Source organism: Oryctolagus cuniculus, chromosome 5 (genome assembly GCF_964237555.1).
Source record: "Oryctolagus cuniculus chromosome 5, mOryCun1.1, whole genome shotgun sequence".
NCBI classification, from domain to species: Eukaryota; Metazoa; Chordata; class Mammalia; order Lagomorpha; family Leporidae; genus Oryctolagus; species Oryctolagus cuniculus.
This window is the reverse complement of record NC_091436.1, coordinates 1297541-1322869: the sequence shown is the minus strand read 5'-3', so window position 1 is coordinate 1322869 and position 25329 is coordinate 1297541. Positions and strand designations below refer to the sequence as shown.

Sequence of the window (25329 nt, the reverse complement as noted above, 5' to 3'; positions counted from 1 at the left end):
GCCTGAGGTCCCTAGGACCAGGGCTGGGCCGTCTCTGGCAGGCGACCTTCGGGCCCCGAGTGTGTTCATCGCTGACTCTTCTGGCCAGCACGGCACACGCCTCCGTTCATTCTGTGTGCACCGGGCGGCGGCCCGCGCTCGGGGCGGAAGGCTCACGGGGCTTCTGTGAGAAGTGAGTTTCTCAAGAACTGAATGGTTCCCTGTGGCTCCTGGGAAGAGAGCAGAGCTCCCCCCACCCCACTGCCCGCCGGGGCTGAACGACCTCTTATGGCTCTGAGCGGATTTGCTGAGTACCAGCCGCTTCCTGACGCTGTGCCGTGGACTGGCCAAGTCCCGAAGTCCCGTCCCAGCGAAAGTGCCGGGCGCACAGTCAGCGACAGTGGCACAGCCTGGGACGTCTTCCGTGCCCCGTGTGGAGGCTGATGGTCCCTGGACGTCCTGCGGTCACAGGCACGTGGCCGTGGTTCTGGGGCTGTGCTGGGGGAGCTCCCGGCGCCGAGCCCCGCTCTGGGACTGGACTGTCCCCTGTGCTCCAAGTTCTCCTGTCCTGGGGCTCGAAGGGCCCAGCTGTGCTGAGTTCCCACCTCACTGTGCCGTGGGGACCCCAGACCGCTCCCATTTGTGCCGAAATATCGCGTCTGCATTTCCGTTTTCTCCTCTCAAATACTGTAAGAAGCCGCCCTTCCTGCCTTTATCCCCATGCCACTGTGGGGCCGCGGGAGCCGGCTGCCGGCTTTGCCGTCGCGGCGTGTCCTCCCGCGGGGCCGCTGTCCTGGCCGTGCTTGCAGACAGCCGCGGGAGACGGAGCCGCGGCCCCTAACCCAGCACTTCTCTGGGAAATACTGGGAGTCTTCCTGTAAGCATTGGGCAGTTCAGGCTGCGCTCACGAACTTCCTTCAAATGGGGTCAGCGTGTCGATGGCGAGCGGCTTCCGCGACTGGATTCCTTGTTCACGCCTCGCTGGTCCCTGAAGGCGCCGTGTGTTGGGGGGAGAGCTCAGCCGCCTCCTCTGTGTCTCCGTGAGAGGGTGGGGAGGCTCCGTGGGCAGAGGCCGGTCTGCAGGAGCCCTGTGGGTGTGATAGGCAGTGGCTGAAGAACGTGGAGAAGTGGATTTGGGGTGCGGGGTGCAGGTGCCCGACACTTGAAGATGGGCGTGAGCGGCCGGGGGCCTGAAGGTGGTTGAGGGACAGAGGCCCCTGGGCTGTGAGGTGACCGGGGGCGTCTGTCCTCCCTGCCCTGAGCCACGGCTTCCCCTCCCACGTCGGAGGTCCACGGCTCCCGCCCTAGACCAGAACGACTTGGGGATTTGCGGTCGCCGCAGGTCTGGGTTTGGCTGCTAAACAGACGCAGGAAGAAATAAATCAGAACGCATGGCTGCGGCCATTGTTTCCTCTCCAGACCCCAGATCCTTGCATTTTATCCAAACCTTTGCTTTCTGGAAATGCACCTCTGAATGTGAGCTCCACTGTGCCATTCCCGGAGGGCCAGCGGCAGTGCGTGTGTGTGCGCGTGTGTGTCTGTGTGTGCATGTGTGTGCGTGTGTGTCTCTGTGTGCGCGCGCATGTGTGTGCGTGTGTGTCTGTGTGCGTGTGTGTGCGTGTGTGTGTGCATGTGTGCGTGTGTGACTGTGTCTGTGTCTGTGTGTCTCTTTGTGTGCGTGTCTGTGTGTGTTGTAGCACGGGGCGGGGCGGCGTGGATCTGCCGTGAGAAGCACCCTGCTCTGAGTCTGTCCTCACCGACAAGGTGCACGGTTTAGCGTGGACCCAGGTCTGTTGCCCGGGGGACAGAGGAGCTCCCGCAGACGCCGCGGGTCACGTGGGTGGCGGTAGCGCCTGCACGTGGAGGCTGAACGTCGTCGTCCTCTGGAATTGAGGGATGCAGCGACCTGACCTGCGTGCTCTCCCAGCAAAGCCTCAGCATCGCCACTCGCACTCCGGTCTTCTGTGGCAAGTGGACACGGGGTGATTTTATTCCCCCAAAAGTGCCAGTTTGAGGCCTCCCGTGCCGCCACCCCGTCTGCCATTTCTAGCAAATGCAGTTCTGAAGTCCTTCTTTCTTTTTACTTTCTTTGATCATCCAAGTGTTGCATAATTAAAAAGAGAACCACAGAGAAATCCCAGGGCTGATGAAGACAACTGTGTACGCAGTAAACCGTGGGCAGAGATTCCGGGTGAAGTCCGCGGCGGGGCGACACGTGCCGGGAGCGTGCTGGGAGCGTGCCGGAAGAGCAGCGTCTGGCTCCCACAGCACCAGCTCTGCTCGCCCCGCTGGCCACAGCAGGTTCACCCATGGGCCCCAAGAGTCCCAAGGTAGGGAGAGCAGCCAGCATCTGTGGGGAGACTCCCAGGTCCCCGGCAACAGGGAGAGGGGAAGGGGCCGGCTGACAAGTGCACGCGCTTACTGCTGCAAGTAGGGGTGCAGTGGCCTGCTCTGGGGCACAGACGGAGGACGGGCAGCGAGCAGGGCCCTCAGCCCCCGTCAGGGCTGGTGGGAAGGGGTGCACCTGCAGCCCCCGTCAGGGCTGGTGGGAAGGGGTGCACCTGCAGCCCCCGTCAGGGCTGGTGGGAAGGGTGCACCTGCAGCTCCCGTCAGGGCTGGTGGGAAGGGTGCACCTGCAGCTCCCGTCAGGGCTGGTGGGAAGGGTGCACCTGCAGCCCCCGTCAGGGCTGGTGGGAACGGGTGCACCTTGAGCCTTGAGGCGTGTGAGCTGTGGCTGCAGCTGTGGCTGGGCCTGTCCGCGGCAGACGGAGGTAAACAGACTCCAGTCTACACGCGTCAGAGCCCCGAGCCGGCTGCAGGCCGAGTCGGGCGTCAGGCCAGTGAGGCGGCGGGCGGGCGGCCGCATCCTAAGGGGGCCCCCTGAGCGAGGCTCCCCAGGGGGCTGAGGCAGGCGCGCGGGGAGCGCAGGTGGCCTCCCAGGCTGGGTGCGGGCAGGCTCAGCTGGCGGAGTGGCATTCTGACGGCGCGAGGCGATTCCCCTCCCACCCGGGCACTGTGCGTGCTCTGGGCAGAGTGGGCTGTCTGGTGGGCTGTCTGGTGGGCCGTCTGGTGGGCTGTCTGATGGGCTGTCTCCTGCCGACACAGGCAGCGCTCGGAGGCCCAGGTGCGTTGTGTTCTTCGTGTGCAGGGTGAGCGCTGCCATGCGTGTTCTCCTGCCATGCTTCCTGGGGCGAGCCCTTTGGTGGTGAGAGTGTGTCCCGAGTGGAACAGCGAGTGCGCTTTGTGTGTGTGTGTTGGGGGGGGACAGTAGACTCAAGGCCGCGTCCTGGGGAGGGGCTCTGTGCTTGCGTTGTGTTTCTGCATAGGACTGAGTCACAGACAGGTGGAAACAGGAAAACACGCCAATGCCAATTAAAATGGGACCCCATCGTCCCGTCTCGGAATTCCCTCTTGATACGTATCTTAAGGCTGGGCGGGGGTTGGCTTTGTTGTTGAGAATATTTAATAGATGCGAGATGCACACGTGTGTGTGCAGTGAGGGGCTTGGGTAAGTGCGCCTGCCAGGTCCCGCCCCTTCCTGTGGAGGCCTGCCTCTCCTGGACGGTGGTCACCATCCGCACTCTGCCCTGCTCTGGGGCCCTGTAAATGGAGCCGTGTGCTGCCTCGTTCCCCTTTGCCTCTGCCCCGTGGGGTCGGTGTGACAACTGGATCCCGCGTTCTACCCACACACAGTCGTGTGTTTGCCAACACTGCGGCGTGTGTGTTTCCCACTCACTGGAGTCTCCCCGGGCTGTGGCTGTTTGCAGAGAGGTACCGTGTGCGTTCCTGTGTTCGTCACTCGGGGGACAAGTGTTCCGGTAACTGCTGGGTTGATCCCACGGGTGGACTTCTGCATGGTCCTGCCATTCACTCAGGAGGAACCTGTGAGAGCGCGGCTGAGCCGAGCACTACCTACGCGTGGCGTGGTGTTTGTAATCTGGGTCATTCTAGCAGGTGGGCCATGGTACCTCATTGTGGCTTTAATTTGCATTTTCATAACAATTTTGAATGGGTTTTTCAAGGGTTTATTATCCAATCATGTATCTTTCATGTCAGAGTGTCTGTTCAAATCCTTGCAAAGTTTAAATTGGGTTGTTTGTGGTTGTGTTGATTGTAGGCATAATAGAAGCCAGAATCTTTGTGACGCTGTCGGACACGTGTGCTAGGAACGTGTACCCCAGGCTCACACTTGGCGTTCTCTTTGGGGGACGGCGTCTCGGGCAGCGTGCGTCTGACGTCTTAATGGAGTCCAGTTCTTTGTGGTGGTGTTGCTGTGTGCCCTGGGGCTCTCTCTTTAGCCCAACGATGCTTCCCCTGTGTTCTCTTAGAGTCGTCATGGGCTCAGGTTTTCTGTGTTATCTCACGTGAGTGCCGGCGATGGTGCCCGTTTGGCCGTCCCCCGCGAGTGGCACCGAGCTGTCTGCTGGGAGATGCTTCGGGTCTCGCTGAGCTGCCGCGGTGCCTTGTCGGGTCCCAGCCGCCCTGGCCATCGTGGATGGTGGCCTTGGTGACAACCTTCGGCAGCGAAGCGGCGGCCCCGCCTGTGCCCTGCTCTGCCGCGCCGTGGCCTCTCCTGTGCCTCTCAGAGCCGAAGTCAGGGTCTCCCATGGAGCTGTCTGGGATTTCAGTGGGGATTGTGGGGAATCCACAGACCAATCAGGGGGGAATTTGTGTTCCAACGTGATGGAGCCCCCGTCCACTAGCAAGCTGTGTGGCTCTGTCTGCGGGTTTCTTCCCTCCTTCTCAGAAGTGCTTTGTAGTCTTCACTAGCAGGCACACTTGTCATAAATGCATCTCTAAGCCTTTTATGATCTTGGTGTAGCCAATAGCCTTTAGGTGTTTTACTTTCCAATTACGCGTTGGTGACACTTGTAAATACGGGTGGATTTTGTGTATTGACGTGGTACTTGGGACCTTGCTGTACTCAGTAGCTCTACGCACGACTTCTAGAAGATGCCCGTGTGTGTGTGTGTGTGTGTGTAGATGCTTTAGGATTTCTTACCTGAACATCCCGGCGTGACTAAGGACAGTCAGGTCTTCGGTGTTCTGCCCCCTCACTGCCGTTCATTGCCTCGGGCCCCGGGCGCACTGGTGGGCGGAAGTGCCGAGGGTTTCCCATCTCACCTGGCGGTGCTGGTTTAGCATCAGGTGAGACGTCAGCTGCAGGCTGTCTCCACGCAGGGCCCCGTGAGACAGAGGGTCCACTCTTCCGTTTCCTGGGCTTCGAGTGAGACCTGTCCCCTCTGGGACTCCCACTGTGGAGAGGCAGAAGGGTGGGCGCTTCGTCCTGCTGTGCCTCGGGGGCCGGGTCAGCTCAGGATGACCAGAGAGCAGCCGTGGGGCCGAATGCCCGGGAGAGGCCCTCTGCGTGCGCCACCGCTGGGGCCTCCAAGGCCCCACCTGCTCACACCTCTCCCTGGAGGGGAGATTTCAACCTGTGACTCTGGGGGCCGGACCTTCGAACCGCCTCAGGGCCACCTGGCAGACTCCTCGCCCACGCGCATCACAGGCGGCGGGCTGGGCCTGGCCTCAGGGGGACTCTGCTGCTTCTGATTCTGCTCTGTTTCCCCATTTTGCACGGTGCACCGCGGCCACGTTGTCGGAAGGGGGACCAAGGCTGGAATCCACCACGTGACTGGGTATCAGTTTCCCATCTGCCCCTTCAGACTCAACAGAGAAGTGGGTGGGGACTGTACCGGAGCTGAGTTAGGTGCGCATTCCTGGAGCCATGATGGACGTCTGGCGACCGCTCATTCCGGAGCTTGGGGAAGGTCTGGCCCAGGGCCGTGGAGGAATCGTCTGCTTTGGCCCGGCCAAGGCAGCCGCAGGCAGGACTCGGGGCTCAGGAAGCTGGAGCCGGCTGATCCCTAAGCCTAAGGTGTTGTAAATACGCAAATGGCCCTGGGCAGAGAAAAGGGGCCCCACCCAGTGGTTAAGAGCTGTTAGGGTAAAGTGCCTGTAATGATTTCTGAAGAACTCTGGAGATGCTGGCTGCTCTTGGATCGTAACTTCATGCAGGCCTTAAGTCAGGAAGGCACGGTGTTCCAGGGCTCCCTTCACACCACCCAGGACGGCCGCAGCGGGGCCCCCGCCCACACCCGAGAGTCAGGAAGGCACGGTGTTCCGGGGGCTCCCTTCACACCACCCAGGATGGCTGCAGCAGGGCCCCCGCCCACCCCCGAGAGTCAGGAAGGCACGGTGTTCCGGGGGCTCCCTTCACACCACCCAGGACGGCCGCAGGGGGGCCCCTGCCCACACCCGAGAGTCAGGAAGGCACGATGTTCCAGGGGGCTCCCTTCACACCACCCAGGACGGCCGCAGCGGGGCCCCCGCCCACACCCGAGAGTCAGGAAGGCACGGTGTTCTGGGGGCTCCCTTCACACCACCCAGGATGGCCGCAGCAGGGCCCCCGCCCACCCCCGAGAGTCAGGAAGGCACGGTGTTCTGGGGGCTCCCTTCACACCCACCCAGGACGGCCGCAGCGGGGCCCCCGCCCATACCCGAGAGTCAGGAAGGCACGGTGTTCCGGGGGCTCCCTTCACACCCACCCAGGACGGCCACAGTGGGGCCCCCGCCCATACCCCGAAAGCAGCCCCAGAGCTGTGTTGATGAGCTTGGGACCCGGAGCCTCGGCGAGCCCAGGGGACCTGCGAAGCCTTCAGGGAAGCAGGCAGCCAGGGTGTGGCCAGGGCCGCTGGCGCCGGGGGTCGACTCTGTGGCCTTAGCCTGGGGAGGGTGGACAGGGGGTCTGGGGGACAGGCGCACCTGTTGGAAGGCGGGGAGCTTCGCAGCTCAGGAGACAGCCTGTGGGTGTGGGGAACCTGAGGGTGACTGCGGGGAGTGGCTCTGCTGCCGCTCCCTGAGAGCCCTCCGGCCTCTTCCTTGTCCTCTCCCGCAGGCAGAGGCCGGGGGCAGTGTGGGCTCCAAGCCTCAGTCCCTCGCTGCTTTGCTAAGTTACTCTCAGATCCCAGAGCTAAGTTTTCTCCTGCAGCAGCCATCCTCTTGCAGTCAGGCAGCAGCGGAACTGACGGTGCCACACCTCCCTGGGAGGCGCCCAGGGCCCCCACGTCCTCCGGGCGCTGCTGCCGGGCTGGGCGCCCCCGCCTCCCTGGCCCCTTACTCCTGCCAGTTGCTCTGGGCCTACGCCCGGTGCCCTGCTGTGACTTATGGCGCAGGGCAGGGCCCTCCGGCTGTGCTGCTGTCCGTGGGCCACATGAAGTCATCCACTTCAGTGTCAGCCTGCTGTGCTGACAGCGGATTTCAGCTCCCTTAGTGGTTGCCTGAGCAGGGCCAGACCTGATGGCTGGCTGTCCCCCACCCCAGAGCCAGGTCTCCCTGGTGTGCCCCAACGCGTCCACCAGGCCTGTCCACCGCGCTCCCCCGAGGTTGTGTCCCAGGGGCCTCTCGGTGACCGAGGCTTCTGAGCTGTGGGTCGGCGACCCCTTCTCTGGCACTGTGCCCGTTCCGCCGGGTCTGCCGTGGCACCCAGGCCCTCCAGAGAGTGCAGGAGTCGAGGTCTTCACTCCTTGCAGTCAGGGTCCGTCAGCACCCCCAGGAGGGGAGGGACCTGCACGGACCTGTGTCGTGTCTCCCCTACTGCTCCCACCAGGCGTCACTGGCTCGTTTGAGGGTCTCCCACCTTCGTGCCGGCCCTGGCTAGCAGGAAATGCAGCTGCGTTTTCCCAGTGAGCTTTCAGTGCCTATTACCTAAGCCCCTCTGAGCCGCCGCGCTGCCTCCCCGCGCACCCAGCAGAGTGCCAGTGGCTGAGCCAATCATCTTGCTTTGCCTGCAGTGAGCCTGCAGATACGACAGCGTTCTCGAGAGAGGGACGTTTGGGAATGTTCCAGAACTACCTCTATGGCTACAGCATGTCCTTGGACGGAGCGTGAGCAGCGTTCTGGGCCAGATAATCACACCGTAAATTCTGCACACTGATGACATTTCTGAAAAAGTGCCGAGTGCACACGGCAGGAAGCAAGGCGTGTCCCGGGCGCCTGCGGCCAGAGCGGCTCCGCGCGGCTGCCGCTGGAGCTCCTGGGCAGCCGTGGGCAGCGGGAGCTGGCGCTCGCCCGGCCGTCGCCCCTTAGTCATGCACTGACCACTGCCGCCTCCACCTAGCAACGGCCGGTTGCCTTGGAAACGTGCAGCTCAGTGCTGTCGTCCTCGGTCTCTTCCCAGGGTCTAGCGTGACGCGGTGGTTAGCTCAGAGAGGGTACAAGTTGTTGTCACCTCTTATTCCACACCGGTCTCCCCGGGGCAGTGGGGACAGAGGGCTCCTGCAGGGACCCCTGTACTCAGGGGTGGGCTCCACTTTGTGCATTAGCTGAGCACACGTGCAGAGCTCGTAAGAAGCAACCAACAGGAGATGGCCATGCCGGGCCGGTGTCTTCCCTCTCTCGGCCACGGAGCCGACCTCGAGCCTCTGCCGGGAGATGTGAGGGCCTCGCGGGTCCCGAGATGACCCCTCCACACGCTGGGCGGCACAGGAGTTATTTGCCTTTTGAAACCTACCAGCTGGCCTGTGTGGTGAAGCTGGTTAAATGGCCGTCCGTGACGCCAGCATCCAATGCCTGGGCTGGTGTGAGTCCCGGCTGTTCCGCTTCTGGTCCAGCTCCCTGCTGTTGTGCCTGGGAAGGCAGTGGAAAGTGGCCGCCGTGCCTGGGCCCCTGCCGCCACGTGGGAGAGCCGGCTGGAGCTCCGGGCTCCTGGCAGTTGCAGCAGGTGGATGATCTCGTTCTAGCTCCTCCTCTCTCTCTGGACTCTGCCTTCAAATACATAACATACCATTGTTTTAAAATAACAGAGAAGAGCCCCAGTAACAGCGTTTGGTCTCACCAGGCTGCGCGTGTCACTGGACCTGAGGAGAGAGGGTCCCGAGGTTGTGGCCTGGATGTCACTGCTGTGGCCACGATGATCCAGGACTGCTGACCCGGGCTGTGTGGCCAGTGGGTGTGTGCACAGGGGGAGGGACGTGGTCAGGCGGCTCGCACAGACCGGTGACTGGGTTCACCGTCATGGAGAGTGGCCTTACTCACCGTGATGCAGGGGCAAGGGTTGCTAAAGCCCAGCTTTGTGTGAGCGTGCTCCCAGCCCTCAGAGATGGGGGTGAGCGGCCCTCCCCCAGCCCTCAGAGACAGGGTGGGCGGTCCTCCCCCAGCCCTCTGAGACGGGGGTGGGCGGCCCTCCCCCAGCCCTCTGAGACGGGGCTGGATGGCCCTCCCCCAGCCCTCAGAGACGGGGGTAGGTGGCCCTCCCCCAGCCCTCAGAGACGGGGGTAGGTGGCCCTCCCCTAGCCTTCTGAGACGGGGCTGGATGGCCCTCCCCCAGCCCTCTGAGACGGGGGTGGGTGGCCCTCCCCTAGCCTTCTGAGACGGGGCTGGATGGCCCTCCCCTAGCCCCAATGGCCCACGCTGAGGGCACCCGACTCCTTCATGGGCCCTGTTCCTGCTGTGGCACCAGGGAGTGGTGTGGGCGTCAGGTCCACTTCTGTCCTGTGCCCTGTGTGGGGAGAGTCCCGTCTGCTCTGTGGACACTGGACAGTTCCGTGGCCTCCAGGGCTGGGGACCCAGTGCCCCGTGTAGCTCGCCTCTTCCCACAGTCTGTCCTTTCCAGCCGGCTGAGTGCCGGGACGGCCGCCTGGGCTTCCCATTCACCTGCCACTGTCCCCTTCGTCCCGCAGTGTCGTCCTGTGACCAGGAGCACCAGTCGGCCATCGAGGAAGCCAAGCAGCCCAAGAATGACAACGTGGTGATCCCCGAGTGTGCCCACGGCGGCCTCTACAAGCCGGTGCAGTGCCACCCGTCCACCGGCTACTGCTGGTGCGTGCTGGTGGACACGGGGCGCCCCATTCCTGGCACGTCCACCAGGTAAGGCCCGTGTGTGGGGACCCTGGCCCAGTGCACACACAGGTTCCTCAGCTGGGAAGGGCCTCCCGCGCCCACCCCGTGAGACCGTGCCAGTGCGAGCCACGGCCCCAGTTCTCTGGGCCCCAGTAGCTGGTGAAAAGCAGTGACCCCGGCCGTCAGACACCAGAGGACACCTTGCTCCCAGGGCAGCAGGGATGGCTGAGGCCGTGCCCGCGGTGAGGCCGCTCCCCACCGTGCCCCCTGCCGTGGTGCTCACGGACACCTCGCTGTGCTGCTGGGCTCAGCCAGGGCAGCTGGAAACCCCTGAGCCCAGAGCAGCTGTCTCCGAGCAGATGCGAGGCGGCCCACGGCGCGAGCTGGCTCAGGGCGGCAGCCTGGGTTCCCCTCCTGCTCCGTGTGTGTGAGCAAAGCCAGCTGCGCCTCCAGGGCCCCGAGGTAGAGCCGTCTGCTCCTAGACAGATGCAGGGGGGGCTGTGTGTGCAGGGAGCCCAGGGAGCACTGCCCCCGCCGCCCACCCACTCGTCTGCCAGGGGCCCTGTGACCAAAGCCAGCCCCACACGCCGTCGCCTCCCCCTGCCTCCTGTGACCAAAGCCAGCCCCACACGCCGTGGCCTCCCCCTGCCTCCTGTGACCAAAGCCAGCCCCACACGCCGTCGCCTCCCCCTGCCTCCCCCCCAGCCTGGCTGCACTGGAGGAGCCCTGGTCAGAACAGGTCCTGGGGCGGGCTCCTGGGTGCAGGTCCCACAGGGCTGTCATGGGGACTACTCGGACAAGCGTGCCCCTCGTGGCTATACGAGAACGAGGCTTCCCGAGGTTTGGGGGGCAGGGGCGTTGGAGCACTCCGGCAGGTTGCGTGGGATCTCCACCCTTGGCTCGTGGCAGCCGCGGCCCTGTCCTTCTGGGGCCCTGACCTGGAGGTGTAGCCCCTGCAGACGGGCCCATGACCCCGCCCTTCCCCGGGCGGAACCGGAGCCGCCAGAGCTGAGCTGGCAGAGGTGAGGTCAGCTTCTCGGCCGAGATCCTGCACGAGCCTGTGCGCCGTGTGAGGCCGCGTCTGCCCCTCACCGTCACTCCTGGCCCTGTGCTCCCACCACCACCCCTCCCTCCCTCTCCGCGCGTGCCAGGCTTTCCCATACTTTGTCACAGAATGAGAGGGTCTAGTTCTTGCTCCCCCGAGGACACCTGCAGGGGGCGTAATTCCCCCTCTGGAGTTTCAGGCAAGGAACGGAATGGAGCCACCGGGCGAGGACGCGTGCCGTGTCTGCATGGTTTCATCCATCACTCGTTCAGCACGGACGCTGATGCCAGCAACGGCCAGACGCGCGTGCGGGGGCCAGGACTGAGCAGTGCCCAAGGCAGACACGCCCAGTCGTCCGGGCTCGTGTCTGTGTGGGGACGCCAGACAGGGTCCTCCTGCTCCCGCACAGCCCACAGCTCACGCGCAGTGGCCACAGAGCCTCTTTAATCTCTGCTCCCCCGTCCTAGCTTCCGGCTGGTTCCGAGCATCGCGCGTCGCCATGGCGACTCCTGGACCTTGACAGAAGAGAACTTTCTCTTTCTGGTGGCACAGGAGCCCAGGAGAGCTCCCCCCCCCCCATCTCATTGGCGAGGATTTCCTCACGCCCCCAGACCCAGGCTGTGGCTGAGCTGTGGGGAGGGGCCAGGCTGGTGCCGTTTCTTCATTCAGCACCCGGGACTGGTGTCCTAGGCGCCCATGGCCACACAGAGCAGGTCCACGTTTTCTTAGAGATGGAGGAGGGAGGGCCTCTGCTGTGCCTGTCACTCACCCAAATCCCTGAATAGGCAATGGCACAAACCAGCTGACCAAGAGCAGGTGCAGTGGTCCCAGCCCGGCGGCCCAGGCGGGGCAAGGGTGCACAGCCCCCCCGGGGGGGTGAGATGGTGCTTAACTAGGGGAGGGCTCGGCACCCCGGGGGGGCTGGGACACCAGTCGGACTTCCCCACAGTTCGCTGCTCAGTGTCGGGTGGGGCCAGGAAGCAGCCGAGAAGCCGGAACACTGAGACACTTGCAGCTTCCAGAGCGAGAGCTGGGCTGGCGCGAGCGGCCTCTGGGTGCCGCGTGGCCGCAGAACTCTGCCCTCCTGAGACTCGGCCGGCGCCTGGGGCGGGAGCTGGAGCGGCCCAGCCCACGGCCCTCATCCCTGACCCTCACACCCCTCCCTGCTCTGTCCCGGGGTGGAGGGACAGAGTGCCCAGCAGCCGCAGGTCAGGTCGCAGAGGGCGCACTGGGCGACACGGAGGGACGCCTCGCCACGCGCTGGGACCCCGGCCAGCGTCTTCTGACGACCAGAAAACGCGCTTGCTGCCTTAGGTCTCCACGACGGCGACATGGGAGCAGGTCCTGACGCTGTCTCGGGGGCGCAGACGCCTGCTGCCGGCTGGGCCGGGCGTGCGTGAGACAGGAAGGGCTCCTGTCTCAGGGATGTAACACTGCTGTCTTCTCTTCCCTCCCTGCAGGTACGAGCAGCCGAAATGCGACAACACGGCCAGGGCGCACCCGGCCAAGGCCAAGGACGTGTACAGGGGCCGGCAGCTGCAAGGTGAGTGGGCGCTGCCGCTCCACTGGGCTCTCCGGCGGGGTGGAGGTGAGCAGGCGCCTACCTGGCTCCCCCTTCCGGGGGCTTGCGGACCCCTGATCCTCCAGCACTCGAGTCCCAGCAGACTTGAGGGGCCCACAGGAGGAGCACGTGGTGCCTTTCCCAGGGCCATGTCCCCGGGGAATCCCGGGGTCAGAGTAGCCGCTGTGTGCGAGGTCAAACGTGGGAAACAAAAGCAGTGCGGCGCCGCAACCCGAATGTCGCTGCAGCAGAGTGCCTAACTGCTTCCAGAAGGTTCTATCTACTCCACCTGAGAAAGCAGTGACTCCTGAGCCGATTCCTCTTGCCTTGAACCAACAGTGCAGGAAGCGGGTGTTCGGGTTTTAACAACATGTGAGCCCCACATCCGTATCGGTGAGTTTGGTTGTGGAGAACTCTGTGAGTTAAACAGAAGCAGTGTGCGTGGACAGCCTGTGGGACGCGGGGCTGCCACAGTGACCCCTGGGGTGCTGAGGCCTTGGTGTGTGAGCCCTGGGGGTCAGCTCGGCCCGCAGCCACTGGAGCCCAGGAGGCCACTGCCCACAGCCACGTCCGCCAGGGCCCGGGAGGCCACTGCCCATGGCCACATCCGCCAGGGCCCGGGAGGCCACTGCCCACAGCCACGTCCGCCAGGGCCTGGGAGGCCACTGCCCATGGCCACGTCCACCAGGGCCCGGGAGGCCACTGCCCACAGCCACGTCCACCAGGGCCCAGGAGGCCACTGCCCACGGCCACATCCGCCAGGGCCTGGGAGGCCACTGCCCACAGCCATGTCCGCCAGGGCCCGGGAGGCCACTGCCCACGGCCACGCCGCCCCTCTGATGACTTGGAGAGAACTACCCTCACTAGGAAACCAGCTCCAGGATGGAGGCCCGTTCTCGGTAGAGTGGAGACATTGATTTCCACGGGAACACGATGCTGGGCAGGCAGACGCCCAGCCACGTGCTGGCTGGCTCCTCGTCTTCTCGGAAGGCACGGTGCTCTAAGTTCCTTTTCTGAGTTTCAGTAGGAGCCGATCTTGCAAGTCAGGTGAGTCACGTGCTGACACACAGCTCACAGGAGCGTGGTCACGTGCTGACACACAGCTCACAGGAGCGTGGTCACGTGCTGACACACGGCTCACAGGAGCGTGGTCACGTGCTGACACACGGCTCACAGGAACGTGGTCACGTGCTGACACACGGCTCGCAGACGCGTGGTCACGGGACCGGGCGAGGGCTCTCCATGTCCAGCTCAAGGTGGCTGACAGAAAAGGCAACTCAGCTTGACTTGGTGCAGATTTTTGTTGTCATTGTTTTTTTAAAATACTTGTTTTATTTATTTGTAAAGAGTTAGGGAGAGAGAGAGAGAGAGAGGTATTCCATCCACTGGTTCACTCCCCAAATGTCCACGACGGCCGGAGTGAGAGGATCAGAAGCCAGGATCCAGGAGCTTCTTCTGGGTCTCCCACTTGGGCCATCTCTTACTGCTTTCCCAGCCCATTAGCAGGGAGTTGGGTTGGAAGAGTGTCGCTCCCCGTCTTCGTGGAGGAACGACACAGGACCCTGCGCTGTTCTTTTGTCTGCTCGGCCCTCCCCAGGTTTGCTGCTGGTTCTTCCCAGGTTGGCTACCGTCCCTTCCACCTCCGTGGAAGGGCGGTTCCCCCTGCCACTTTCCCCACTTCCGCGGGGGAGCGGCACACCGCCGGCCGGCTCTCTCGGGGGCTGCACAGGTGTTCCTTCAGGTAGATGTTCCTGGTGCATGTTGTCTCTCTCCTCCTTTATAGTCCTCTTCCACCAATCCCAACTCTGCTACCCACACGCCGAGTACGCTGCTCTCCTCCAATCAGGAGCAGGTCCTGCTGTCTATTGGTTGAACTGGAGGCAGCTGTGTAGAAGCTGCTTCTCCCTTCTCAGCGCCATATTGTGGGAGAGCAGATGCATAGAATAAGTCTTAATTCCAGTAACTTAGTCTAGTCCGGGTTGCTCCCCACAAAGAGGAGCAGCCGGGACTGCATCCCATATGGCACTGCATGCCAGGCCTTAACCCGCTGCGCCACAGCGCCAGCCCCCAACTTGCCTATGGAGGCCAGCATCTTACCCTGCAGTGTGCGCGGTCGGGAACCAGCCGGCTGCGTTCCAGGGTGAGAATCAGCTCCTAGCCCTGGCTCTCAGACGCTGGCTCCGTAACTCTGTGTATGGGACTGCCCTGTTGTCTTGAAAGAAGCCAAAGACTGATGGATCAGAAATCTTAGAGAAAAAGGTGTTAATGCAGACCTCTCTCTGCACTTTATCTCACCTGGCATCTCTCAAGCTGTCGCCTGTTGAGCTGTCCCGTCCCGCGCCCGAGTACCGGGCTGCTGGCTCCTGCCTCCACGCCCTGGGGGGCAGCAGTGCTGGCCCCAGTGCTTGGGTTCCTGCCGCCCTGTGGGAGGCCCCGATGGAGGCCTGGCTCCTGGTTTGGCCCTGGCCCGGTCCCAGACGTTTTCACCCCGTGACATTTGCAGGCAGCGTGTCCGTCCCGCGCTCCTGTGGGCTCCCGTCTGCCCAGCCCCCTCGTTGCCATGAGCTGGGAGTCCTGCCCGGGGTTCCCCCCTCCTTCCCATCCCAGTCTCCTTCCTGCCTCCTCCAGACTGTTCCTTGGGCCACTGCTGGTCAGTACCCGCCCTTCAGCGAGCTCTCAGGGACCCGGCTGACCTGTGTGGATTTTTGCCCGTGGATCTCCCTGCTCCATCCTGGGCCTCTCAAGCTGCCCCAATGCTCGCGCACCCCAGCACCTGACGGCTCAGAGCCCCTCCGAGGTGCGTCTTGGGGAACGAGTGGGCAGGGGACCCCACAGTGACTGCTGACCCTGGCTGCCCCCCAGGACGCAGTGCCCCCAGCAAGGGCCCCCAGGCGTTGCAGGGGAAGTGTAGTTCTTGACTCAGAAAGAAGCCCTAGAGGCACCCCAATTTCCGCATCAGCCTACAAGTTGATTGTGAGTTTCTGAGGCCGCATAGAAAACGATCCTTCCGTTGCCGTGAGCACAGCTTATGCCGTGGTCCAGCTGGGGCTCAGCCCCGTGGCGAGCGTCACAGCCCGACACACGTAATGGGTGGGTTCAGTGTCTGCCTTCCCCGAGTGGCCTGGCAGGCCCCCGGCCCCAGAGGACGCTCTGGGACCACGCGAGATGCCAGCATCTCTCCCGTTGCAGTCATCAGGGGCTGCAGTTTCTGCCTGGAGGCTCAGGCACCACAGCCCCTTGGCCTGCGTGCGGCGCGGGACAGCAGGGCACCGGTGAGCGAGCTGGCTCCTCCCGCGCCCCTGCTCTCCAGCCGCAGGCTCAGAGACGCCTCCGCAGCCTGGCGCGAGACGGGGTTTTGTGAGTGGGACATTTTGCACTGGGCACCCTCTGATGCCGGTTGTCGCTCAGGCTTGTCCTTTGGGTCTGGATTTCTGGGGTCGGTGAGAGGCAACTCTAAACGGCAGTGGTCGCGGGAGAGACCAAGCCTACAACACTGGACCCGACGACCGCATAGGAAATCAAGTTTGTAGATGAGAGCAGGCAGTGACCTTTCAGAAGAAAATGGCATTTTTTAGAAAGAAGTGGGCCCAGGGCCTGCATTGTGGCATTGTGGGTTAAGCCTCCGACTACAGCCTCCCCGTCCCGCCCTGCAAACGGTCACAGCTCCGAGGGGCGGGCGGTGCCCTCGCTCCCGTCCCACACCTCCTCGTGCTTGGCCAAGTCCTCTGTGTCCAGCTTCAAGTCCTCACGCCTGCACCTCCCACCCCCCGCTCCCGGCACGGGCTCTGCAGTCCCCGAGCTGCCGTCAGCGCCGGCGCCGAGAGTCAGAAAACACGAGGTGTGTCCGTCCATCCGGGCCTCGAGTGGGCCAGGCCCGTGCTGCGGTCAAGTGCCGAGCGGACACCTGCTCCTCCTGCCCACCTGCCCGACCCGGTCCCGCTGCTCTCCGGGTCACAACGGGGCCCAGGCCTGCGCTCACCTCGAGGGAACCTGCTCTGCAAGCACCATCCAGTATGTTAAATTTGTGGTTAAACACTTACTCCGCTATAAATAATCCCGTCTCTTTATTAGAGCAGTTTATCTAAAATAATTAACCACTCTAGAAATCTTCCAAATGTGGTATACACTTGGAAATAACGAGGCTGCTTTTTATTGGCCTACAACTCAGTTTTATTCGTTTGGGCTCTCTTCCTATCTCATCTGAATTTATCAAGACGCTGCCATAACCGGGCTGGAATCCGCCTGCCATACAAGGCTCGCTGCGTCCACCCCAGCGTGACTCAGGGCCACGGGTCTCGGCTGAGACCCCCGCCAGGCCAGGCCCGCAGCTGAGACCCCCTCCAGGCCAGGCCCGCAGCTGAGACCCCTCCAGGCCAGGCCCGCAGCTGAGACCCCCGCCAGGCCAGGCCCGGCAGGGGGTCCGCCCGCAGCCCGCAGGTGTAAGGGGTCTTCAGAAAGTTTGGAAAATGCACGTTATGGGGAAGCACACATGGATTTCAAGTTTTGGTTTTTTTTTTTTTTCAGCAGAATGAACTTATCGTTTATTTATTTATTTATTTTGAAAGGCAGAGTTACAGAGAGAGGGTCTTTCATCTGCTGGTTCACTGTCTAAACGGCCACAATGGCCGGAGCTGGGCCAGGCCAAAGCCAGGAGCCTATTCCAGGTCTCCCATGTGGGTGCAGAGTCCAAGCACTTGGGCCATCTTCCACTGCTTTCCCAGGCCGTAGCAGAGAGCTGGATCAGAAGTGGAGCAGCTGGGACTCGAACCCATGCCCATATGGGATGCTGGCCCTGCAGGCGGCCGCTACTCCCCAGCGCTGGCCCCTGAACTGATCTTTTGTCCGTCTTCCTTGAACCTGTGGAAGTGCCCTGGTATGATCTGCACCCGCGATAGGCGCAAAGTCTGCACTTGAGCTTTTCCACGTCTGTGATCCGGGCATCGTGGGCCCAGTCCCTCCTCAAGCTGCCCCTCGTGCTCCTGCTCTGGTCTTGCTTCCCAGGATTCCCGTGAGCACCCTGAGGTCACGGCCAATCTGCAGGTCCCTGCTCGCGCTCAGGGGTGAGATAAACTCCTGCCACACGCCGCGACACCTGCTGCTGGCCCCCGAGGCCCCGCCCCTCAGCCCTCTGCAGTCACGGCCACCACGCTCACATGGGAGTTCCGCCCTCGGATTCTCAGGCTTGGAACGCGGAGTGGCCACAAGTACCTTCTCTTTGAGCTTCTCGTTGAAATCACAGACCCCTCCGTGTCCATCCTCTCTCTCACCCCTGTGGCGTGCGTGGCCCTGAGCCAGGTGCGGTGGGGGCCGCAGGCTGTGGGGGGCCCCGTGCGCACCGGAGCTCAGAGCTGGCAGAGAGCACTGTGCTGTGGCCACATGGGGGACAGAACAGCAGGAACGTGGCGTCATGAGCGACTGTGCAGCGTGGGGTGGGGGCTGGCAGGCCTCAAGGCTTCCCTTGACCTGAAGACCTTGTGCGGCTCTCAGAGCTGCCTTCTAGATCTTGTGCCAATGTCCGGACGGTTCAGTCTCACCAGGCAGTGCTGTGTGCATGCATGTGTGGCTGGGGGCCACGGCAGAGCGGAGTCGGGGCCGTGGCTGTGGGAGTCAGGGCCGTGGCTGTGGGAGTCGGGGCCGTGGCTGTGGGAGTCAGGGCTCTGACGGGAGTCGGGGCCGTGGCTGTGGGAGTCGGGCCGTGGCTGTGGGAGTCGGGGCCGTGGCTGTGGGAGTTGGGCTGTGGCTGTGGGAGTCGGGGCCATGGCAAGAGTCGGGGCCATGGCTATGGCAGGAGTCGGGGCCGTGGCTGTGGGAGTCGGGGCCGTGGCTGTGGGAGTCGGGGCCGTGGCTGTGGGAGTTGGGCTGTGGCTGTGGGAGTCGGGGCCATGGCTATGGCAGGAGTCGGGGCCGTGGCTGTGGGAGTCAGGGCTCTGACGGGAGTCGGGGCCGTGGCTGTGGGAGTCAGGCCGTGGCTGTGGGAGTCAGGGCTCTGACAGGAGTCAGAGCTGTGGCTATGGGAGTCAGGGCTTTACAGAGTAGAGGCTGTGGCAGAAGGAGTCAGGGCCATGGCAGAGGGGCGTCGGGGCCATGGCAATGGGAGTCAGGGCTGTGGCTGTGGGGGTTGGTGTTCGTGGCTGTGGCAGGAGTCGGTGTTGTAGCTGTGGGAGTCAGGGCCGTGGCTGTGGGAGTCGGGACTGTGGCTGTGGGAGTCAGGGCCGTGGCTGTGGGAGTCAGGGCCGTGGCTGTGGGAGTCAGGGCCGTGGCTGTGGGAGTCAGAGCTGTGGCTATGGGAGTTGGGGCCCTGGCAAGAGTCGGGGCCGTGGCTGTGGGAGTTGGTGTCCGTGGCTGTGGCAGGAGTCAGAGCTCTGGCTGTGGGAGTCAGGGCCATGGCAGAGGGGAGCTGGGGCCGTGGAAGTGGGAGTCGGGACCGGCCTTGAGCAGTGCTGGGATGAGAGAAGTCACGTCTCCAGGGGCAGTTGCAGGGGTCATGGGGACAGGCAGAATTGGGGACCGTGGCTGGCCACTGGCCAGGGCACTGTGATCATTCCTTGTGGGGCAGAGGCGGAACCAGGGCTAGGGCACTGCTGGTCACAGACTGAGCTTTGTTCCTCCCGACAGCCTCATTCTATCGGAATTTACTGAGAGGGACCGAGGGCCCGGAGCGCAGATCAGAAGCCAGAGGTCGGGACACTGGGCTGTGTGGGTGAGCACAGACGGCAGGAAACTGCTCTAAATCTGCTGATAAAGAGTACCATGGAAACTTCTGGAATGTCTTCCAGCGCCCTCCCGACAGAAAAGGGTGCGGGGGCCACCGCCCAGCTAACCACAGATGTTCCTGAGCCCCCTGCTGGGAGCGGCTTGCAGCGGCTGCCTGTGGCGCTGGTTCCGGTCCTGTGTGCCCAGCGCCCCCCAAGTGCATCCCTGTGACACGCGCTGTCCCTGCCTGCCCCAGACAGCCGTGACTGGCCTGGTGGGCGCGGAGGTGCTGCCCTGGGGCCCTGTGTCCAGCTGGGGCTAAGATTCCTGAGACGCACAGGTCATCTGCCACGGGGCAGTGCAGCGGAGCCCAGGCGTGCTCCCCCTCTGCCATCACACACTGCCCCGCCCTAGACGGGGACGGACGTGTCCAGATGCCGCAGGACAGGACTCTCGTCTCTGCAGCTTCTCTGGTGGGCAAATCTTTTAGACCAACAGAGAGGACGCTGGTGTGCACAGAGTCGCGGGGCCCCCGGGCATCTCCCGGTGCCGGCAGCCCCTTCTTTCCTGTGACTGGTGGACATGCTCTGAGCTTTAGTGTGGCAGCACCTCGCACATGTGTGTCTCCCAGAATGCACCGAGGCTTTCTTCCGCGTGGCGTCTGTGGCCACGGGACCAGCTCAGCAGAGGTGAGAGGCTCACAGGAGCCTGCAGGGTGCAGAGAGGGGCTGCACCCCAGCCCCGCACCGCTGGTCCAAGGCCATTTCTTTCTCACACCGGCATCTCCACCAGCAGTCTCCTGCATGGGGGCAGCCGGAAGCTGAGACAAGACACGCTTTATCAGCCGGCCAGACGCCGTGCCCCCGGTGCCGGCAGCGTGCAGGAGGTGCCAGCCCCGCCACCTCGGAGGATGGGCATGCGCAGGGTCACTGGGGCCGAGCTGGGGCAGGCTCACCCTGAACCGGCAGTGGCCGATGTCTTTCCCGGAAGCGCCAGGGACGGCAGGGCTGCCACTGCTGCTGCCGTCGCTGTCTCTGCACAGACTGGGCTCCGCGTCCCCGCGCTGGACGTGGGGGAGGTGACCCGGTGGTTTCTCCGGGCCCTGCTGGCCAGGGCATTGCTCTAGACGCTCTGTAATGCTGCGAGGCCGCAGCAGGAGTAGAGACCGGGACGCCGACCGAGGGCAGAGGGGGCTGGAGGGCTGGAGGGCTGTGGGGCACACACCATGCCCTAGTCAGGGATTTGGAGGACATCCTGCTAGGGTGTGGCCGGAAGTGGACAATCAATAATTTTCTATTGAGAAAAGTCACTGTGATGGCATCATGGACAAGGAGTCAGTGACGCACAAGACCAGGCGGCCCTGGGGCCTGCATGAGCCTGGGGGGCCCGGGGAGCAGGCAGCTGGCTGGCGAGACCCAGGACAGCCTGCACCCTGGGCAGGGGTGTCACGCACGGGGGGTGCTGGCCTGAGTGCTGGGGGAAGGTAGAGTCAGCCAGGCTCATGCAGGCGAGCACGGAGACCCAACAGCGTAATAGCCCCGGCAGCACTCGCGCAGCGGGCGTCGGGCCCAGGAGGGAGGCTCTTCCTGGGTGAGTTCCTTTGACGTCCCGGCAGCCCTGTGGAGGTGCTGTCCTACTTGCTTCACAGGTGACATGGAGTGGCCCAGCCCCGCGAATTCCCGCTTCACCATGTGCCGGGAGAAGCGAGGTCAGGCGGAGGCTGGTGGGAGTCATACATGCACACTGGTGTCTGGGAGAACCTGCTGGAGCCAGTGACTTACAGGTGGCTGCACTGCCAGGAGAGGCCACCTGCAGTGACACTATGGGCGGAACCCGAAGGGAGTCACTCGAGAATTGTTGTCCCATGGCATGGAACAATGAGCCACACACACAGAGACGCACACTAGATATGCACGTAGATAGGCACACACACAGAGACACACAGACACGCTTAGATGCACACAGAGACACAAACATGCTTAGATGCACACAGACATGCTTAGACACATGGAGACACAGACATAGATATATACACAGGCACACACAGAGACACAGACACGCTTAGATGCACACAGAGACACAAACATAGATATACATAGATAGGCACACACACAGAGACGCACAGACATGCTTAGACACACACAGAGACACACAGACATGCTTAGACACACACAGACATGCTTAGACACACACAGAGACACAGACACGCTTAGATGCACACAGAGATACAGGCACGCTTAGACACACACAGACATGCTTAGATGCACACAGAGACACAGACACGCTTAGACACACACAGACATGCTTAGACACACACAGACATGCTTAGACACATGGAGACACAGACATAGATATATACACAGGCACACGCAGAGACACATAGACACACTTAGATGCACACAGAGACACAAACATAGATATACATGGATGGGCACACACACAGAGATGCACAGACAGGCAAAGACATACATGGAGATACACAGACACACTTACACACACTTAGATACACAGACACGTATACAAGCATGCAGACATGCACACACACAGTCACATTGAGACACAGCCATGCTCATACACACACACGCTGAGACACACAGATACATACATACACAGGCCTGCAGACACACACACACAGTCACACTGAGACACCCAGACATGCTTACACACACACACACACGCTGAGGCACACAGATACACACGTATACAGGCATGCAGACACACACACACACAGTCACACTGAGACACCCAGACATGCTTACACACACACACACGCTGAGGCACACAGATACATATGTACACAGGCACGCAGACATGCACACATGCAGTCACCCTGAGACACAGCCATGCTCATATACACACACGCTGAGACACACAGATACATACATAAACAGGCCTGCAGACACACACACACACAGTCACACTGAGACACCCAGACATGCTTACACACACACACACACGCTGAGGCACACAGATATATATGTACACAGGCACGCAGACATGCACACACGCAGTCACCCTGAGACACCCAGCCATGCACATTTGGGCACACGTGGCCACAGACGCACCTGCACCACCTGTGGCCGCTTCGCGTGAAGCCCTGTTCCAGGAGCAGGGTCTTCTCTACCCCGTGTCCCTCCCACGAGGCCGAGTGCCGGCGTGGTTCTCGCTGTCCCGTCTTCCCAGGGCTCTGCGTGGGCTCTGCCCTGGGGAGGAGGACTGCTGGGTGAACTTGGGCCTGGACAGGAGGAGCACACCCGCCCCTCAGGGAGGGGGCCCTCGCGGGGAGGGGCCTGAGACTTTGCTGCGGCCACACGGCATCGGAGGCACATGTGTGCTAGCCGCCAGCCTGGCTCAGTCCCGGGGGGCTTAGGACTCAAGCGTTTCACCGTGGCATTGTCTTTCCGTGGCTGTTTCGCTCTTTGCTCTTTAACGATTGCAAAGAAGTGGCTCTGGCTCAGATTCGGCAGCAGCCGCCCAGGCTCGCGCCAGCCGCTCGTGTACACGCGCCTGCTGCTCGTGTGTGTGAGCGTGGCCGTGTGTCTCAGTGTGACTGTGCTGGGAGGTCGGGGGCGGGGCAGGCATAGCAGGCAAGCCTGCGGCTCTGTCCACCCCGATGCTGCCCAGTGTGAGCCCGCCACTCCCGGCCCGCCGCCGCCGCACCACACAGCATGCTGGGCTCCACTGCACCAGGAAGGCCGCCAGAGGCAGCAGCAGATGGCTCTGCAGCCCGAGTGGAGGCCTGTGAACCCCGTCCCGCAGGGCCTGGGCCGCCCCAGGTAGCCAGGACCTGGCTTTGCGTTCTGGTGGGGAGCCGGGGGAGGTGAGGAAGCTGAGCGCCGGCACCTTCAGGGCCTGTGGCCAGGGGCACCCTCGAGAGGCTGACCCTCACGCCCGAGGAAGCCCACCCATGAACTGTCCGACTTTGCAGTCACAGCGGCCGCCCGCCCGCTCCGTGCCCATGTTGTCGGCCCAGCAATGCACCCGCACGCGGCCCCAGCCTCCTCCTGTCCCAGGCCTCACCGCCGCCGGGCTTGGGGTGCCCTGCCCTCCTGTGCTGAGCCCTGCTTGCCTTCTGCTTGCGAGCGGCGGGCTCTGTGCCGTCACCCAGGCCCAGTGTGGCGTGCGTGAGGCCGTCCAGGGAGGTCCAGGACAGAGCAGCCCCTTCCTGTGACTCCGTCTCAGAAGCAGGGAAGCCCAGCCGCGTGTGCTCACACACAGGCCCGAGGCCCGTGGCCTTGTCCGCGTGGGGCGGTCTGCACACTCTCCGCAGCATCCAGGCTGCAGACGCACGGCGCTGACGCCCTGGGGACCCCACCCCCACCCCCGCCCAGCCCCAGGAGGGCTGCAGGCCAGGCCTCTGAAACCGGGAGTTTGCCGGGCTGCTGGGCGCACAGCTCTCTGCATGCAGGGGAGCCGGGCCCGCCTTGCTGCGGGAGGGCGTCCCTGCGGGTCAGCTGCTCCGTGTGTGCAGTGCTCAGCATGAGCAGCGTCCGAGAAGAGATGAGCCCCAGCGTCCGAGAAGAGATGAGCCCCAGCGTCCGAGAAGAGATGAGCCCCAGGCCCCTGGAGCTGGGAGCGGCTGGAGGGTTCTCAGAATCCGGCCGGACAGAGACACTCAGGGGACGCGTGTGGAGCTCCAGCCCCGGGCCTCTCCGGTGGCGTGCTGACGGCGTGTTGGCAGGAGCCGGGTTATGCCTGGGCCACTGCCCGTGGCTCCTGCATCGGGATTGATGGCACCGACGTGAGGCTGTGCCGCGGGTGTCCCTGGTGAACGGTGGCATTGCTTGTGAGGGTGCAGGCGGGCCTGGTGTCTCTGAGAGCCCAGGGGAGGCTTCAGTCCTGTGTGTGCGCTGGCTGCTGGGCTCACACGTGTGGCTTCACCCACACCCACTGTGCACTTCCTGTGTCTCCCGTGTCTTACTTTCCAACACACTTTGCCACCTCGCCTCTCTGCGCCGATTCCCTTCCTGTTTGTTTTCAATGCCGTCTTGTTGGGACACAGTGCGTGCATATGGCACAGAGAGCCACAGCTTCCTGGCGCTGCGTCAGCGAACTCTCCACGCTGAAGCCTTCGGGCTGCCCAGCGCCCAGGTGTGCGTGCCCTGCTGATGCTACGGCAAAGCTGCAGAGGGCACAGAGTGACACGGTTGTCACCGGAGGCGCTGGCTGTGTCCCTCTGCGTGCACCGAGGGGGAGCGCGGGCCCCCAGGTGCAGAACTCCTGGAAAGAACAAGAGGCGGAGGCCGCGTGTGCCCCACGTGATCCGACCCAAGCCTGGACTTGGGTGAGAACTCCCCCCAGCCCCCGCCACAGCCTGGCTGAGTGCTGTGCTCCCTGCGGCACCCGCCCTGGGTTGGGGCCGCCGAGGGGCGTGTGCTGCCGGCCACCACTGGCTCAGGCTCTGCCTGCAGGTTGTGCACGAATGAGCGGCCTCCTGGGGACGTGAACTTCCTTGAAACCCCACAGTCTGTGCCCTGCAGAGAGCGCCGAGCCGGACCCTGGCTGCTCCCAGGTACAGCCCCAGGCTGGCAGCCAGCATTCCCGTCCTCAGTTCCCGCCCCTGGGCCCTGCCCGTCTGCCCGTCTGCCCGTCTGCCCAGCGACAGCTTCCTCCTCTGTGGAGCCTGCTGTGCGGTGTGTGCCGTCTCCTAACCTCACGTCTGCCAGGGGAGAGGAGCAGGTGGGACTGGACATGAGGTCAGGGAGAGCCTGGGCAGAGCCCTGCAGCCCCGCGCCCACCCTGGGCTGATAGCCGGGGAGGGGCTGGCCCTTCCGCTTCCCTTCCTGGTGCCAGGCGGGCAGGCGCTGCCCCGAGTGTGGAGAGGAAGGCCCGAGGCAGCAGCACAGCCCGCGGCGCTGTTTGCTGGGGATTTCCCACTCACTCTAAGACGGCCGAGGACGCCCGGGCCTGTGGCCTTGACCTCGTGCGCGGTGCCTCCAGACGTTCCCCTCTGAGCCCGGGCGGGACGGACCCCTGAAGGCCTGCGTGCCCCTCTCCTGAGCCGTCTGTCCGCTCTCTCAGTGCCCTTGTCCATCGGTGTCTGGGGCTCCAGGCATGGTGCGGATGATGGCGCTCTGGTGAGTGTGGATTTAGCTGAGTCACTGTTGTCGCGTGGGCAGTTTTAATCAGCGGGGATCCCCACGCGCAGCCATCGGCCAGGGTCTCTGTGAGCAGGACCTCCTCTGGCCGTCCATCTGTTCCCATCTTTCCT

At 63.3% G+C, this 25329-nt stretch overlaps 1 protein-coding gene across 2 annotated transcripts in view; it reads left to right on the top strand.

Moving 5' to 3' along the window:
- Positions 1-25329, top strand: part of SMOC2 (SPARC related modular calcium binding 2) — a 135871-nt gene that overhangs the window by 90766 nt on the left and 19776 nt on the right. For both annotated transcript variants that reach the window (XM_070074590.1, XM_070074589.1), the window contains exons 8-9: positions 9660-9846; positions 12325-12407. In XM_070074590.1, the coding sequence (XP_069930691.1) occupies positions 9660-9846; positions 12325-12407 (270 nt within the window). The remainder of the gene's footprint in view (positions 1-9659; positions 9847-12324; positions 12408-25329) is intronic.